At 39.2% G+C, this 16,738-nt stretch overlaps 1 protein-coding gene across 6 annotated transcripts in view; it reads right to left on the bottom strand.

Annotated features, from left to right (window-relative positions):
* MAP4K4 (mitogen-activated protein kinase kinase kinase kinase 4) overlaps positions 1-16,738 on the bottom strand; it is a 208,123-nt gene that overhangs the window by 40,992 nt on the left and 150,393 nt on the right. For all 6 annotated transcript variants that reach the window (XM_019529543.1, XM_019529546.1, XM_019529544.1 and 3 more), the window contains exons 7-11: positions 14,596-14,650; positions 12,487-12,565; positions 9,949-10,124; positions 8,257-8,329; positions 7,506-7,716 (exon numbers count right to left, since the gene is read on the bottom strand). In XM_019529543.1, the coding sequence (XP_019385088.1) occupies positions 7,506-7,716; positions 8,257-8,329; positions 9,949-10,124; positions 12,487-12,565; positions 14,596-14,650 (594 nt within the window). The remainder of the gene's footprint in view (positions 1-7,505; positions 7,717-8,256; positions 8,330-9,948; positions 10,125-12,486; positions 12,566-14,595; positions 14,651-16,738) is intronic.

Genomic DNA, 16,738 nt, shown 5'->3' with positions numbered 1-16,738 from the left:
ATGGCCCGTAAACATGCCTACACAAAAATCCCAAGCTCCACCTGCCCAAATTCAGGGTCAGTTCAAGCAGCCAAACAGCTAAATGCATTGATTGTTCTTTTTAACAATGACTACAATGCAATCTCCATTTTTATAATGTATTTGAAGTAGCCATATACAGTGTGCTCCAGTCAAGAACCAAAAGAAACCAGAAGTCAAAGGATTTAGAGTTCAGGGAACCATATTTTTCAGTGCTCTCTTTATAGGTTTGCACACTGAAACAGTACAGGCTGAACTGGTCTCTTTCCTCTCCTACACTCGATGCTTTCTTTGCTAGCTACATTGGTAGCTTGACTGCTGACCGCAAAGAAAATGAAAACGTATCAGAATTAATTTCCTCTTGGAATCAAGAGCTGCCCACTGTGTGTAGAAGCGAGTTGAAGAAAAAGGTGACTCATGTGGTTTAAGGCTTGGAAATACTCTATGCCAGGGACTGACAACATTTTTGGCTGGAGTGCTAAAAATAGCCCAACCTAGAGTGCCAGGAACAGACCACGATGGAGCTGGGAGGGGCCCAATTCACGTTTGTGGTGGTGGCTGCATGCACACCTCCAGGTTAGTGGTGGGGGACGGGCTGGGTTTGCACTGCCTCAGGCCTCTCTCCTGCCATCTGCCCCGAGGTACACGTGTAGCTACCACCACCACGGAGCCCAGCCAGGGCTCCAGAGCCTGATGCACCTGTTTGCAGCCAGCTCAGGCTCTGGGCAGCTGCTGCCACTCTTGGAGCCTGACTGCTGCCTGCTGCAAACAGCCTAGGCTTCAGGGCTGGTGGCAGCTGCCCAGCCTGGACCAGCTGTGGCATGCCAAAAAAAATGCGTGCCATGTTCTGGCATACATGCTGGGGGGGGTCGCCAACTCCTGCTCCATGATTTTCAGTACTCCAGTAGCAGAACTCTGGAAGCTACGTTAACCTCCCAGAGATCACTGTTCATATCCAACCACGCCACTTCAACTGGCAGTATCCTGGCTTTTCTTTAAGAGTTTCCTGGGGCTCACAGCCACCTTCCTATTCCACCAGCCTCACTTAACATGAAATTTTGCCCTGCCCTTCTACAGCCATTCTAAAAGTCTCCAAAAACAGCCTCTATGCTTTTGCATTCCTTCTAAATAGGTACTTCTACCAAACTTCTTCCTTGTTTCAACTTCTCTTCAATAAGCATAGGTCCAAAAAAAGTTAAGTGCTTCCAAGCAGCCCAGGAACACAATAGAATTTGTAAGGTTTTGCGATTTTTTTTTAACCACTTTAAAAGGATTAAATAGGTTCTTTGGTTTCTGAATGTAGAATTTGTTTGACACAGATGTATATATTTACATTAATGAATTTGGGTGCCTTTTGGCTAATCAAGTCTGACAAGTTGTTAGGTTAAGAAAATTAAGTTGTGAAGTAGAACAATTCTGCTGCCTTGAGGATGGAAGCAAGAGCATGCAACCAACTGGTTAAATGTCAGTTCAGATACTTCTTAAGCCACAGCAGCACTCTGTCTACCACCGTTAGAGGACATTATGCTGGTCTATGACTTGTATTATCTTCATTTCTTGGTAGGTTGGCACAGTTCAGGTCATTCTGATGAGATGAATTTATCGTTTCTTGAAGGGAGGCAGACATTGACAGTAATAATTATAAATAGCTGATCTTGATAAGAGTTCAGAACTGACTGTAGGAAGCTTGCCAATTTTCCACATCGTGAAGTAACAGGAACAGAATTCTATTTTAAGAGACTAGATTTTAAAGAAAATTGTCTTGAACATTTCATGTTTACCACTCACAGACAGAAACAAGGGAAAAAACCCTCTGCCATCAGTCTGTACTTAAACCAAACATCTAAAGAAAGGTAACTGTGACACTGTCCAAATGCCAAAGTACATAATGAGATGGAGCTTTTCAACAGCAGTCCTACCATTCTGTCAGCAATCACTTTAGCTAACTTGCCAATGAATGCAATGGCAGGCATTTGGCCTTAGTACTGCTTACAAAAAAAAAATTCCAAGCAAGAGGGACAAAGTATGTTTACCAATTTTGACAGGTTTCCCTTCCTCTGAACATGGACTTTAAAACCTAAGATGATGGCTAGAATATAATATTTAAAGGTTTGCTTTTAGAAATTGGCTTGTAGGTAAAGTAGATGTTGAATTAAAACAACTGTCCAGGGGAACAGCAAGGGTTAATAGGTTTCCAAATCCTGTATCTGACAGTTTCCTTCAAGGCCCACTGTGTCTGAAGCCAGCAGACTAGGAAACTGAAGACATGTACCACAGTGTTCCATAACATGAACAGTGTACCCAAACAGAGATAAGGGACTCTGCAGCACTAGGTCACAATGGCCAACTGCAGAGCCCCTGAGATTTCTGGTTTTGGAAACCAGTAAATAACCAAATTAAGATGTGTGCATATGATGGGTTTGTTGGAACAAAGGAATATGCTGACAGGTCAGAACGTGAACAGTGTGATGACCACAGGGAAACTAATCAATGATGCTCAGAGACGAAAAATCATCAGAGCGGAGAAAGAATACAGAAGATAGGACTTGAAAGCAGCAAAAGGTTATCGAGAGGGGAACCCAAGGCCACCATGGACAGAGGGCATGCCACCAGCCCATCTTACCCATGCCACTGGCAGTGGGGAGGGGAGGGGCCTTTGGCCTTTGACGTCCAAGCTGCTGACATCTGACATTCAAGGAAAAACCTCAGAGTGAAGCTTGCATACTGGCCAGACATACCTTCCTTCTGCAATAGCCTTAGGACTAGTAGAAATAGAATTCTTTGCATTATTCTTATCTGCTATCACTTTATATCAATACAATTTGCCTTTTATCGAATGGAGGTGTTTGTGGTCAGTCTGAGGGTGTGGGTCTACCCGGAACAAAGTATCTGTGTCATCAATCCAGTACCAAAGTAAATGAGGCAGTAAACATTAAATAAACAGAGTACTTTCAATGACAGGGGCCCATTATGGTAAAAATAAAGAAGGACTGGGGAAATGTTTTTGCCATGAATAATGACAAAACTAGAGGTAGAGGTTCCCCAGCTTTAGAAGAACTCTTCAACTGATTATCACTATGCACTCTGCTTTTTTAAAGATATTCACCTTTCTGTCTAGTTTTGTACACTACTTAATGAACAAGCACTCAGTAAAGATATGTTCACAGGAGCATTCAGCTTGGGCCCAGAAAAAAAAAACACCACATGGTAATATTTTTTTGGATTAAGTTTAAAAAAAAGAAAGTAAATGCTGCTTATGTGGGTTCACCCTTGGTTTGAAAAGCATGCATATAAACTCTAACTACACATCACAAAAATACACAAAATGTGTTGTTCCTACAGATACTGGAGTTAGCAAGATAGAATAAAATGTTGCACTGAGACTAAAGATTGAACTTTCCAAATTTCTTTAACTAGATAAGAGATACAGTATTCAGTGTACAGCTACAACTTTCCTGATTCTGTATGTGAAATGAACAGATTATTTTCAGACCACTTGCTGTTAAACAGAAGGTACGGGAGGAAACTCTAAAGGAAATTTAAGATGTACAGGTGGAATAGCAACAGAGCCACCAGATTCCTGACTGCCTCAGACTCAGAAGTCTAACAAAATCTGTTCATTCCAAATAAAGGAAATCTTATGTGAAATAATGTATATGGTCTATCCTTTTACTGTCCCCTATAATATATTGGCAAGGATATACTAGGCCTGAGGAAGAATGCCTTGCATGCAAAAGTTTATCTAACTTTAACCCAACTATATTAGTAGGTCCATTAAAAAGATATCACCCTAAGAAATCTTTGCCCCTCACACAATTCCAGGACCTTCATGGCTACATCACTCTTACACTACTATAATATATACTAATTCAGGTCTCAATCATAGGTTATTTGATATGGCTAACCTCTCAGACCATGAAGTTTGGCACAATTTGCCAGAAGGGGGCAATAAAGCTACACATGCAGACTGCTAGTTTGTATATAAAAACACAAACAATACCTTGTTCATACAAGGAACCACTAATGAGATAAAATCACTTGAATTCTGTAACTCCATTTTAAAGCCACGTGAAGGTTAATGTATATACACGGTGATTTCTTGTACTAGGTGCCAAGTATATCAAGGAGGAAGTGGTAAATAAAAAAGATAAGAACATACTCCTAGTTAGTCCATCCTAGACATCAATAAGAAGTGGAACCACTTACACAATGCTAACCCAAGCTGCATATAAAATTTAAACAAAGCGGAATCTGGATGCAAATAATCTACTTTTGGGTTTTATAAAACAAAGCTCTGGCCACAGTGATCCATTCCACCAAAAGCGGGCCCATCTGAAGTTCCAGTAGCCAGAGCCAAAACCATGTTGGATCCCTCTGAATTGAGGGAATATGGATAGAATAGGACTCAATCTCCATCACAGCCAATTTGGATTCTGCAGCGCTTCTGTAAAGCATTAATTCAGGTATTTTTTTTCATTTTCTTTACCCTCAGCATTGTTGTTTCCATTTTGCTGAGCAGAAAAGCTCAAATTCAGACACTTAAATATCACAGATATAGCTCACATTTATTTTAAACCATCTAAATATCTAAAATGTCATTTGACTGATCTTTCCACACACAAGCTTTACACTAACCAAAAACCTAAGACTGATCAGATCATTTTCTACACTTTAACAGCATATAATTTCCTCCCCTTAAGTAATACACAAATTATAAAGGTCCCTGCAACAATGCTTTTTGTAGTCACCTATATGCCTTTTAAAAAGCAATTGTCCTTGTAATACTGCTGAAAGTACACTTTTGGCACATGTCCTAACACCATTCTTGCAGCAGTCTCAGTCAAAACCGTCTAGGATCCATGCCAGCATTGTAAGAACAAGCCCTCATTTTTAATTATAAAAAAAAAAGTTGGCAACACTGCCTAGCGCATAAAATTTTCCTTTTTGCAGCAGAACATAAAATAGAAACACCAAAAAGGCACCTTAACCAAGCACCCCAGAAACTCATATTTAATTAATGTTCCAAAAGCTGGGAAGAATCCTGCAATTCATGGGCTGATGCTAGCCTAAACCCACTTTGCCAAGCTCATTATTTACATGTTTCCTCAAAACTTGGGGTGAGTTAAGGACAAACTGTTAGCATTTCAATGTCTTGGCTTCCTTCAGGTTATGCAAACTATTGATGCTATCTAAGCATTTTTCTTCCCCACCCCTTTTAATGAATTTGTCTTGGTTCATGTTTTCCTGAGTCACTCAGGTAAATTTTTTTTCCAATACAAGATTCAAACAACAAACCTCAAGAGAGTCATTCAATGGTTTTAAGCATTTTTAGTGGGGGGGATTTTTTTTTAAACTCCCTTTGAATGACGCTTTTTTCCCCCCTTACAAAACTGCTTTTGTAGTCAATTCCATAAAGACATATCTGTAAGACTAGACAGATGTAGCAGTTTTTTTCCTTTCTTCAGCTCTTCATGGTCTGCTGTGCAACTGCATTTGCTAATATATCAACTCACGTTATGCACAGTCAGGCAGCTGCTAAAGTTGTCAGGAGTTAGGTTTAAGACCTTTTGCAGCTCAGATTGACTCAACATTGTCTGGTATGTTTTTTAAAAAGAGAAAGACTATTACTAAGCAAAAGAAAACAGATGTGGTTCTATAAATATTGAAAAAAACCAATACCCAACATGCTTATGTTGCAAAAATCTAAGGATGGGAGTAAAGGATGGGCAAAGACAGGCAACTAATTGCCACTTGCGTCTAAAATACAGCATGAAAGTGATTAAGTTAACATTCTTATGTATAAAAATATGTAATATTATAGGGTTTATACATTTAAGAGTATTTTTGGGAGGCAAAAGATTCGGAGGACTTCTCCCCCTTGCTTCACCCCTCAAGTTTTGCACCTTTATACACACCCTCCAATGCACCAAAAGGTCCCTGCATTTAAACTTTACGGAGAACACACACCATCTCATTTCTGATATTTGCACTAGTTTTACTTTCCTATTCAAATAAATTTAGGGTTAAAAAAACTGTACAGATTAGTTGATGTGGTCCATTTGAACTGACACAACGTTCCAAGGTACTCAAAGAAAATTATATTTCTTGTATATTAAAAGCAAACGTCTATGGGGGCTAGGCAGTTTGCTAGCTTCCACTCACTTCTGTGGGTACTACTACAAGCCAACACCTGGAATAGCAACCAAGTTTATCTTGGCAATTTGAGAGGGGTACAGGAGAAAGAACTTGCCTACCCCCCTTCCTGCTTCATGTGTGGTTGAGTTCACCTAACGTAAGCGCTAAATTCACTCCCATATTTGGGAATGACTTGAGAGAGACAGAGACATCCTGTAAAGCTCTTCTGAATTCCATGTTACATTATTAATTGTGTAAAAACAATGTGAATCTTGAAAACTTATGCTGCAATGTGATGGAGCTGTGATGGTCCTGGTTTCAGCGTTATGTCCTCATTACAATGCTTGGAAAAAACTAGGCTGGGTGAGCAGTTGAAACAACAAATCAAACGAGGGTCATGTGAGGACAACTGGAATTTGATCCTGCACTTCCTGCAGAGCCAGATGACTGGTTTCACTTTAACTCCCATATCCAGTTTTGGCCTTCAAAATTGTTTTGAAACCTTTCCACTTTAAAGATCTGACCCATTTGTTTATTTTTTTTTCACTGAACATCTTGGGCACTTTTAAAATACTTTGGTGTTTCTAAAAAAATCAAGATGGATTCAAATGGGACAGGGTGCTGTCACAAAAGTTTTTGAATGAAAACTACCAAGCAATATATAAACAGTTATTCAGTTTATCCGTAAAATGTAAGTGGGCAAGAGTCTACCTGTAGCAGGGGCTTACGAAAGAACTTCATGTGAAAGGTATGGGGGAAAATGTATCCAGGACAATTGGTAAAATTATTTTTGATATGTATAGTATAAATTATGTGTTCTTGATACAAATGGTATGCTACATAAGAGCACACCATCAAAAACAGATTTCCCCATATGATGTATTAATGTATAAACACAGGTATTTATGATAAATCTAAGAACTTGTGTGGTCCACAAAAATGTCTAAAAGTAACCTCAGTCTGCTTCAAGTAAACTAAGAATGAATAATTAAAAAGTCTTCTCTTCTTTATAGCTACTCAATGTCCAAACCTATTACCCAGTCTTCTAAGTGGAGACAACAAAATGGGCAGACATGTATCACCATTCAAGAGACCAGACAATGGGTCTAAGCATCAGCAGTTTCCTATGAAAACTCCTGGGTATTCAGCACTTGGAAGTGAAACACCTTATATCTATTGAGGGAGCAAATCTGGATTTAAGAGCCTTTCTAAATGCTCCCCCCGTGTTTTTTTTTTTTTTTTTTTTTTTATAGATGCACTGGCCAATAACTATGCATTTCTCTGTTGGGTCAACTAGGAATATTTCTTAACAACTGGGGCAGAAAAACTCTTAGGAACTCTTCTATTGCTACCTCTTCCAGCCGCCTCCTTTGCTCTTTCTGCTGCTCTATGCGTTTCTGTCTTTCTGCCAGCAGCTGCCTCTTGTATTCCTCTTGCTCTCGGAGTTGCTGTTCCTGGAGCAGCTGCTGTCTCCGAAGGGCCTCGGACCGCTCCTTGTTTTCCTGCTGCAGCCTCAGGAAATCACGTCGGAGGGTTGATTCTCCAGGCACGTTGACAATGGAGCTACAAAAAGGAAAAAAGTGAAGTCGCCCATACCATAAAGCCTGATGGGCCATTGTATACCTACCCTGAAGCATAGGCATTAAAGTTTAACCTAATTACATCTTTTATTAATCTCATTTCTTTCACAACCAAGACACTGGATGCATATCAAATATGCACTCTCCCTAGAAGGTGTAAAATCAGGTCAGAGAAAATAAGAACCAACTCGAGTTCCCAAGCCAGAATCCCATGGTTTTTCTTTAAAAGTCTGGGAGATAGCTGATTAAGGAGAGCTTCACTTGCTTCTTTACTTAGACCCAAGCTTGTTCACTGTGAACCTCCCATACCCAAGTAGTTCTAAGAAACGTCAGTATTTACAGTAGCCAAGATGGAAAGCTTCGAAATCTTGAGAAATCTGAGTAAACTTTGAAATCTTTCACAGTCACACGATACTAATTTGCATGCTGAATAATCTATGTAATGATTCGATGAGATTTATCAATGCAGGTTTAAAATGTATTGATCTAGACTGCTCAATGGTCTCCCACCAGTATTTGTTACCTTGGTTCTCCTTCTTGTTCAGGCACTTCCTCCTCTTCTTCCTCACTTCCACTATATTCATACTCTGTCTCATCTGGCAATTAAGAGAGGAAATAACATGCTAGGTAGCTATTACATTTTTTTTTTCTACTACTTTAAAATACCATTTTTTTTTTTGTGTACAACAGCCCCGCGCCCCCCCAAGCTCCCGGAAATTTAAGTGTGCTATGTTTGCAAGCAATACAGTAATACCAGTACATCACTAAGGGCAAACCTGAAGGTAAAATCTGCACACCACTCACAGGGAGCAGAACAAGCAGGCTGTGCTCCTTAACTGCTAGTCAGTTACTATAAGTAAAGATATTTTTTACTTCATTCCAGCTTTAAAAAAGATGGTGATGTTACATTCTAGGATTCACAGATGCTAGGGTCGGAAGGGACCTCAACAGATCATAGAGTCTGACCCCCTGCCCTGGGCAGGAAAGAGTGCTGGGGTCAGATGATGTTATGTATTCTAGAAAAATATGGTATTTAGATTCTCCATGATCCCATTCTGAATAGCTTAAAGTCAACCAGGTTTACATAAAGCCCGTTGGAACTATTCATTTATGACCTCAGCTGAGACACCCAAGGAAACACCATTAGTTTTATCCATAGGCTCCTACCATTGGTCTAGCATCAGCGCAGTCATCATCCACCTGCTGTACCAGTACCAGACTAATACAATTCTGATTGTGGAGCAAATTGTCAAACTGCAACATAGCTAGACACATTGAGAGCAGAAAACAAGGCTTCCTTTGTCCCTAAAGCAGGATATGCTCCTGCCCACTAACTTTTAATGAAGTACCTTTGATGATACCAAATTCCTTGTCTGATTCTAAACATCAGAAATTATTCAGGGCAGACACAGAGGTAACAGTAACACCGGTATATAAATATAATACTACAGTAAGAGTTAGGCCTGTCCGCTCCAATACCATTACATTTAGTGCTAAATTGTTGTAATGGTAAACCTGTCTTCTTCAAATTTAACTCCACTTATACTGTCATAGGTATACAGACAGCAGTTTTATCACAAGAGCTGATGTATGGTCCACAAACAAGCCCCCCTTCCCTTTTAAATGTTTTGAAGTTGTATCTCTTCACAGCCTAACAAAAATTTTAACACCTCCTGTTCAAGTACCCAAAGAAAAAGGGCATGGACAAACGTACATTCCTGTTGTGACCCTGGACGAAGCAGTTAAAGTTGGAGAGGTTTTGCTACATGTGTCTCGCTACAGAATTATGCACACAGTGACAGTTGTATCCTAACAGCTTGTATCAGTGTCCTTTGATAGCAAAACAGCTGCTATATTTGTCTATATCCAAATACTTCAGCATCTTTACTTAATGTAAATTCCAATTATGGCATAACTCCAGGAATGAATGTATAAGCAAAACAAATATGAGAGGGTACACAATCCCAAATATCTTTGTAGATAGTGTGATATTTAGGTTATGTAGGTAATACTGTAGTTGAGTGAAACTATGAGATATTCTTACAACTAAAACTGTGTGTAGAAAAGGCAAGACAAAATTTGAAAGGAATCTTTCCATGTGGAAGTTCAATTATAAAAAAAACAATGACCTTTTTTCTTCTATTTGCAATAATACTTACTGATTATTTTTTATTAAACATCTAAAAAACAAACTAATTTTTAAAGGTCTGCATACCTTTCTCTCCTCTCTTCTTTCTGGTCCTGTCTATATGATCCTTCAGCTGGATTCGGACTTGCCTTTCATTTGGCTGATCACGTATAAAAGGATGTTTTAAAAGCTGTTCTGTAGAAGGCCTCTGCATGTAGTTCTTCACTAAACAACCTTCTATAAAGCTAAAAAACTTTTTTGACCTGAAAGAGAAGGGAAAAAAGGCGGAAAATTTATAAAACCGTTTTCAGTTCTTCCAAATTATATTTAAACCCCTCAATTCCCTCTCCTAATAAGAAAGTTCTCCCAAAAGAGTGATTACTGGTACCTTACATATACAGACTACCAAATTTGTGATTTTGCAATTTTTATTGAAACAGCAAATTTAAAGTTGGTCTCCATGACTAGGAAACCATGCAAAATCACTTGGGGTGGGGGGGAGCTACAAAACCAGAGAAGGGTGGGAAGCCCTGGCATCCTGAAACATAACGGCGGGGGGAGTGGTGGCAGCACTGTGGCAGAGCGCAGCAGGCCCCATAACACCTCTGATCGATTGGCTGAGGAGCCCTGGAAGCCCTGCCCCTCCCCAGAAACTGCGAGATGGCCATTTGAAAATGGTGCTGGACACCATGCTCAGATTGCGAAATCAGAGAGCAGGTGCCCCAAATTTGCTAGGTTCCCTACTTACAGAGGTTCAAAAAAGATGTGGGAATATCGCCAATGCCAACATCCCATCCTCAAGTAATACCAAACTGCCTTAGTGAGGTATCTTTGTAGGAATTTAAAAAAATTAATCTTTTTTTAACCTGAATGGCCATAACAAACATACTTAACATTTTCAACAGTTGACAATGTCACACAATTCATTCATTTCAGGCCCAAGGAATCAAATTCACCCCCAGTGTAACTCTACGAAACTTCTCTAAAGTGGTCTGGCTCATCCTGGTTTGCTTAAGACAGTAGTCATGTTCGGCAAATCAAAGTGCATCTTGTTAAAGTTACGATTAGTCCTGACAGCCTACTGTATTAAAGAGAAATTGTCAGTATAAGCATCATTTTAATAAATCCTGTTTTACCTCTGCTTCTAAAAAAAAATCCTTAGAGCAATGAGTGAAAAATATTTTTTAAAAACTGAACTTTTTAGCATTTATACAGTTTTCTTCTCTGGAATCCATCATGATCAATGAAAACAGGTTAAAATCAGCAGCATTTTTAGTCAACTTCACTTTTTAATCCTTGGGCATTTGCAAAATGCTATTGTGCTTGGATTTTAAACACTATAATGAATGGACAAATTAAAACAAACATGTTTCTTATCTCTCAAAAAATCTTATAGATAAATATTCATACTCTACCTTTTACAAAGCTTATTTAAAATGGACTTCCTGAAGGGGTTTTTTTTGTATTTTTTAAAGATAGTAAGGTTTCTACAAAGAAAAGCATAAGCAAGAGGTGTGCAAACACTTAATCTGATTTCCTGTCTTTAACACCTACAGCATCTGTGCATATATGTGCACAGATATATACATGTATATAGAAGAGCACTGCTCTACCAAGACGACAAGGATCAAGATGACAATGACAAAAAGGTTATTTATACATTAGTATAAATGGTCACATCACATTATACAGCTGCTCCTCGCTTAATGTCATAGTTACGTTCTTGCAAAATGCGACTTCAAGTGAAACGACGTTAAGCAAATCCAATTACGTCACAATAGTTATCTACTAGCAGGTGGCGGGCAAGCAACATTATAACTGAACATTGTGCAACTTTAAATGAGTATGTTCTCTAATCGATCAGCGGTGTAATAATGAAACAAACGTTAACCAGGATGACGTTAAGTGAGGAGTACCTGTAATTTCTCTATGACAGAACTTCTGCATTCAGCCTCACACTCACAGAATTCATGCAGCATATTTTTTAACACTTACATGTACTCTTGCACCACATTCAATCTATAGAAAAACTCTTTCTAGTAAACAATATTGTTTCATACATGTCAGTTGTATGTAATAATGACAAAGGGGTAGTGGGTGGGGAGAGAATCCTGCAATGTTCATGGACTCTTCTCAGCTGGCAAGCACATGCGCAGTCTCAAATGTTTACAATAATTATTGTGAAGGCCTTCATTAATTTTAATAGCTCCTTTCAATGTAGCATCGAGGCAGCTATGGTACTGGTCTTGTTTCTTTATCATCTTGTATCTCAGAAAATATATTGCAAATTAGGAATGCAGCAAAAGACAAGAATGAGTTGTGGTATAATTTGTCACCCTAATATGATGCTCTGTCACCAGAGCAGCTTATTTTTATTATTGTCTCATGATTCAAAAAACATTTCCCTAAAATAAAATAAAATAAAAAATAATTAATGTATATCATCTTATTGTCCTTTGATTTAATGCCATAAGAAGATAAGAAAAGAGTGATTTAGCCAACTTAAACTGTTACTATTTCCTTATAACAGTAAATTAGTACTTCCTTTATTTCATGGCATACTTGTTGTTATGTTGAAAAGGAAACTATAAAACAGATTGCATGAAATAGGTAACTACTACGTACCATTTCTTGGATTTTAGCCGTGGAGGAGGATTTCTTGGAATAAGAAACAGCGCCCTCATTGGATGCATGTCACAGAGGGCTGGGGAAAAAGAGTTTATATATAAATATATTTGCTCAGGTTTTTTTTCCATTTTGCACGGTTCTGTATCGTGACTGCTTAATTTCCATAGATGTTCTCTATCCCCAATTGCACATCTATGATGAGCAAAGACAAGAACAACCTTAAACAAACTTAAATCAAAATGTAACAGCTCCACTGCTAACTCTGCATTTTAAAGCCAAAAAAAAGTCTGCATCAGTCACCTGATATCCCCCACTGGCCTATGGAAGGGACAGATACCTATTTCTGCAGAAATCCACCTCTTCTTCAAATTCAAGGTACTTTGTGGTGTCACAGTCCATAAAGGGAAGGGAGAAAAGGCTGGGAGCAGAAGCCTTGGTCTGTACCACTATCTGCACCTTCTCTGCCTTTTCACTTGTGAAAAAGATTTTTTTCCTGGTAGCTCATCCCCAGTGGAACTGCATGGCCAATGAGTGCACAAAGAGGGAAGCTGGGAGGTGAAGCGGAGTCAGGACTCCTGGGCAGACAACCACAATTCTGCATGGATGCCTGTGGACCAGCAAGTATGGATAACAGTTCTCTGCCAAGGGAGAAACTACTAATGCTGAAGGAATGATCAGCTATGAAAGACACTGGGGGCTCAGTGCAAATGACTCCCTTACCCAAAGGCCTCAGCTACCAATCTTGAGAGGGACCAACTAGGGACTATTATTGTAGCATTAAAAAAAAAAAAAAATGCATTGCCAATACCCATCAGGTAAAAATGCCTTGAAGGCATACAGAGCTGATAAGAGTTTTAATCTGAGCAAATAAACAAATAAAAACAAATCCACGTGTTCTCAACAGAAAAGTTGTTAGAGAGACAATAAAAAAATAAAGCTGCAGGCAAAGCAAATGGTCAAAGAACAGCTGATGCAGCCAGAATGTGAGCATGTGTGCAAATGTGCAATCCCAAGGGGGAAAGAATATTAAAAATATGAATTTGAACAAGACAACTGAACTCCATATGACAACTTTAACAGTTTTTATTTTTAAGTCACAGTTAGACGAGGAAGATGGCATTTCATAACTAAAAAGGATGTCAATACTCTCCATCTGATCATTTCCATGACAGCTGTTAATCAGATGTTTCATTATTACATACATAAATAGTAGCCTGACACACTCAAGTTTAAATGGAACATTCCAGTTTTCATACTAAAAAACTGACTGGGATGGCAGGGTAGAATATTAATTTATCCACTTGCTAGGAGTATACTCAAGTGAAAACAAAAGTTTGTAAACTCCATTTTTGACGTAGTTCTGGTCCTCTGGTTCAGCTTCATACTTAGTTTTATTCCCCAGTATGTGAAAAAATACAGCAAGAAAAAGGTTATGAATTTGAGGCCTTTTAAATTCCTTTTCTGAATATATTCAAATGGTCTATATTAAAAAGTTCTTCACGAACAGTTTTGAATGTATGCTTATCACCTAAATCACATTCCTCCAAGAATCTTTGGCATTGTGCAAGTAGTAAGAAAGGAAAGATAAGAATTTGCCCCTCTTCTGCAAATCCAAGGCACTCTGTTCAAGAAGAATCTTACCACTACAATGACTTATGGATATTAAAGATGGAAAAGACATGATAAGTAGTGTAAAAGTCCTGACAAAGCAGGATAGTACATTTTTCAACCTTTTTTTCTCTGCTCTAAGTTTAAAATATCTCATGCAAGGGTATTCACTACACCTTAGGGACATAGCTCCAAAGCCTAATATACCCACTTTAGGAAGTTAATAGACCAATTAGCTTCCAAATGCTCCTAATACTTTTATTACACTACTATAATCACAATCTGCACAGTAATGCTTAAAATACTGCAGTATCTTTAGTGATGTTGCTGTTTATAGTATTTTATATTTATAGAACAGAAAAAAACCCCCAAAGACTACAATAACACCATCAGCACATTTTCAGAAACCTCAAAGCTGGGTTTAGATTACAACCAGAAGCTCCTAAGTATAAGTTTCAACTTTAATCAGCCGCTTGGAAAAGAATACATATCACTTACGGGGAGCGCCTTCTGCCATTTCAATGGCTGTAATGCCACATGACCAGAGGTCACTCTGCAAAGAGAAGACCATATGTTAGTAGGTATATTTGCCCATTTAGATAATAAAGTAACGTTATCTGCTGACATACTGCAGGTAACAGGCTAAAACCAGCTACCAAGTTTCTTTAAATAATAGTACTTAAAATGGCTTTAATCTTTTAACCCCATCAAAAGCTGCTAAATGTTGCATCAGATAGCATGCGTGCCTGCGCACGCATAGACATACAGACACACAATAATGCATGCAACATTTTTAATATATACACAACTGTAAGGTATTTGAAGGCATAACAGCAGGTCATATTCACCCAAAATGTAGATTTCCTGGAGGAAAAAAATAGTAGGGGGATTTTTAAAACAGTCCCATGGACAATTATTGTAAGAGATGCATTCCTTCATGCAATCTTCTGCTAATGCAGGAAACCCAAAAAATGAAAAGTACTAGTAAGAAAGATGAATACTGGCCAGCATGTTTCAAACATCTAGACCAGTTGTCGGCAATTTTTGGACAGGGTGGATCTGCTACCTTGACTTGTAAGAGGTTGGTACGCAAGGGCAGACAGAGGGGGTGCTGCAAGGGGCCCAATCCTTGTTTTGGCAGCACAGCCCTGGCCCTGTCCACACTAAGGCATGCGTGTGTACCCACCCCTGATCCAGACTGAGGAAATACAAGTCAGTACAGAATGCATCGTATGTTGAAAATTCTTTGTTTTAATAATGGAGCATTATACTTCTGTATAGGACTTTAAAAACCAGCACTTTAGCCCACCACAGCTTCTTGGCAGCTCAAGAAATCTGCTACCATTACTAGCCCAATAAGTGGTACATGATGTGGCAGCACAAATTCCTGCATGCCAGCTGACATGGGTCAATGGCCATTAGCTCATGAGTGATAAGCAGCTTCTGTTCCTTAGGCACCTATTGGGTAAGAAGTTTCCTCAGTGCAGTCTCACATGGACTGCATTTTAAGGTGGGGAGGGGGAAGAGGATTGACCCGGAATAGAATCTGTTGACTGGCAACTATGCTAGAAGATGATTATATTCCCTCCTGAATCACAACTATTAATAATAAAAATCTCTCCCACTATTGGCAAAGGGAAAAAATGTAATTCCTAAAGAATCCTTGAGTGGACAGAAATTCCATTAGTTTCTGACAAGGACTAGGGATGTGGGGAACAGGAACAGAATGCTTTGTGAGAAAAGTGTTGATGAGAAACTCCCTGGTGATCATCCTGTGATTACAGGAACACTTGCTGGAATGGATAACTTGTTCTATGCTCAATCACTAGGTTACAAGCAACAGAACTTCTGGTCAACTGCATTTTCAGGCCCAAAATATTTCCACTCTAGCACCCATTCCTCTTGGTTCAACTCATTAGCTGCCACCAACTTGTTTCCAAGCTATCTTGAAAAACTACCTAAAGTCTGCAGCAAATGGATCCTACTATATTTATTTACTTGAAACCCTTCCAAATTCAACAGAAGTAAGAGAGACAGTGGTTTAAGATGGACATAAATATGAGTCACAAGTATTCTATACCTACATTGAATTCGTTTTCACTTTATTCACTGGGGGGTTCTCCCATGAGAATAATTTGTATTAGATTACATTTAATCTTAAAATAATCTTGACCCTTATTGCCCATCCATGCCCTATAAAATTGTAAATTACATCTTTAAAACCTAGGCCAAGGGTTAGCGAGGAACTAGTTAGGGAACTTCTGGAGGGACTAGATGTATTTAATCAGCTGGTCTGGACGATCTCCACCCTCGAGTACTGAGGGAATTGGCTGAGGTCATTGCGGGACCCCTGGCACAGCTTTACAAGCACATGTGGTGCTCTGGTGTGGTGCCAGAGGATGGGAACAGGGCCAGTGTGGTTCCCATCTTCAAAAAGGGGAGGAAGGAGGACCTGGGAAACTATAGGCCAGTTAGGATTACCTCGATCCTGGGCAAGCTTTTCGAGAGAATTATTCTGGCACATGTCCACGAGGGACCAGCAGGGGAGATCATGCTTAGGGGCAACCAACACAGGTTCATTAGAGGCAGGTCCTGTCAGATCAACCTGGTGGCTTTCTATGACCAGGTCACCAAATCCTTA

Source organism: Crocodylus porosus, unplaced genomic scaffold (genome assembly GCF_001723895.1).
Source record: "Crocodylus porosus isolate Cpor-Errol unplaced genomic scaffold, CroPor_comp1, whole genome shotgun sequence".
NCBI lineage: Eukaryota > Metazoa > Chordata > Crocodylia > Crocodylidae > Crocodylus > Crocodylus porosus.
Note: the sequence above shows the minus strand (reverse complement) of the source record. Positions and strands in the feature narration are given on the sequence as shown.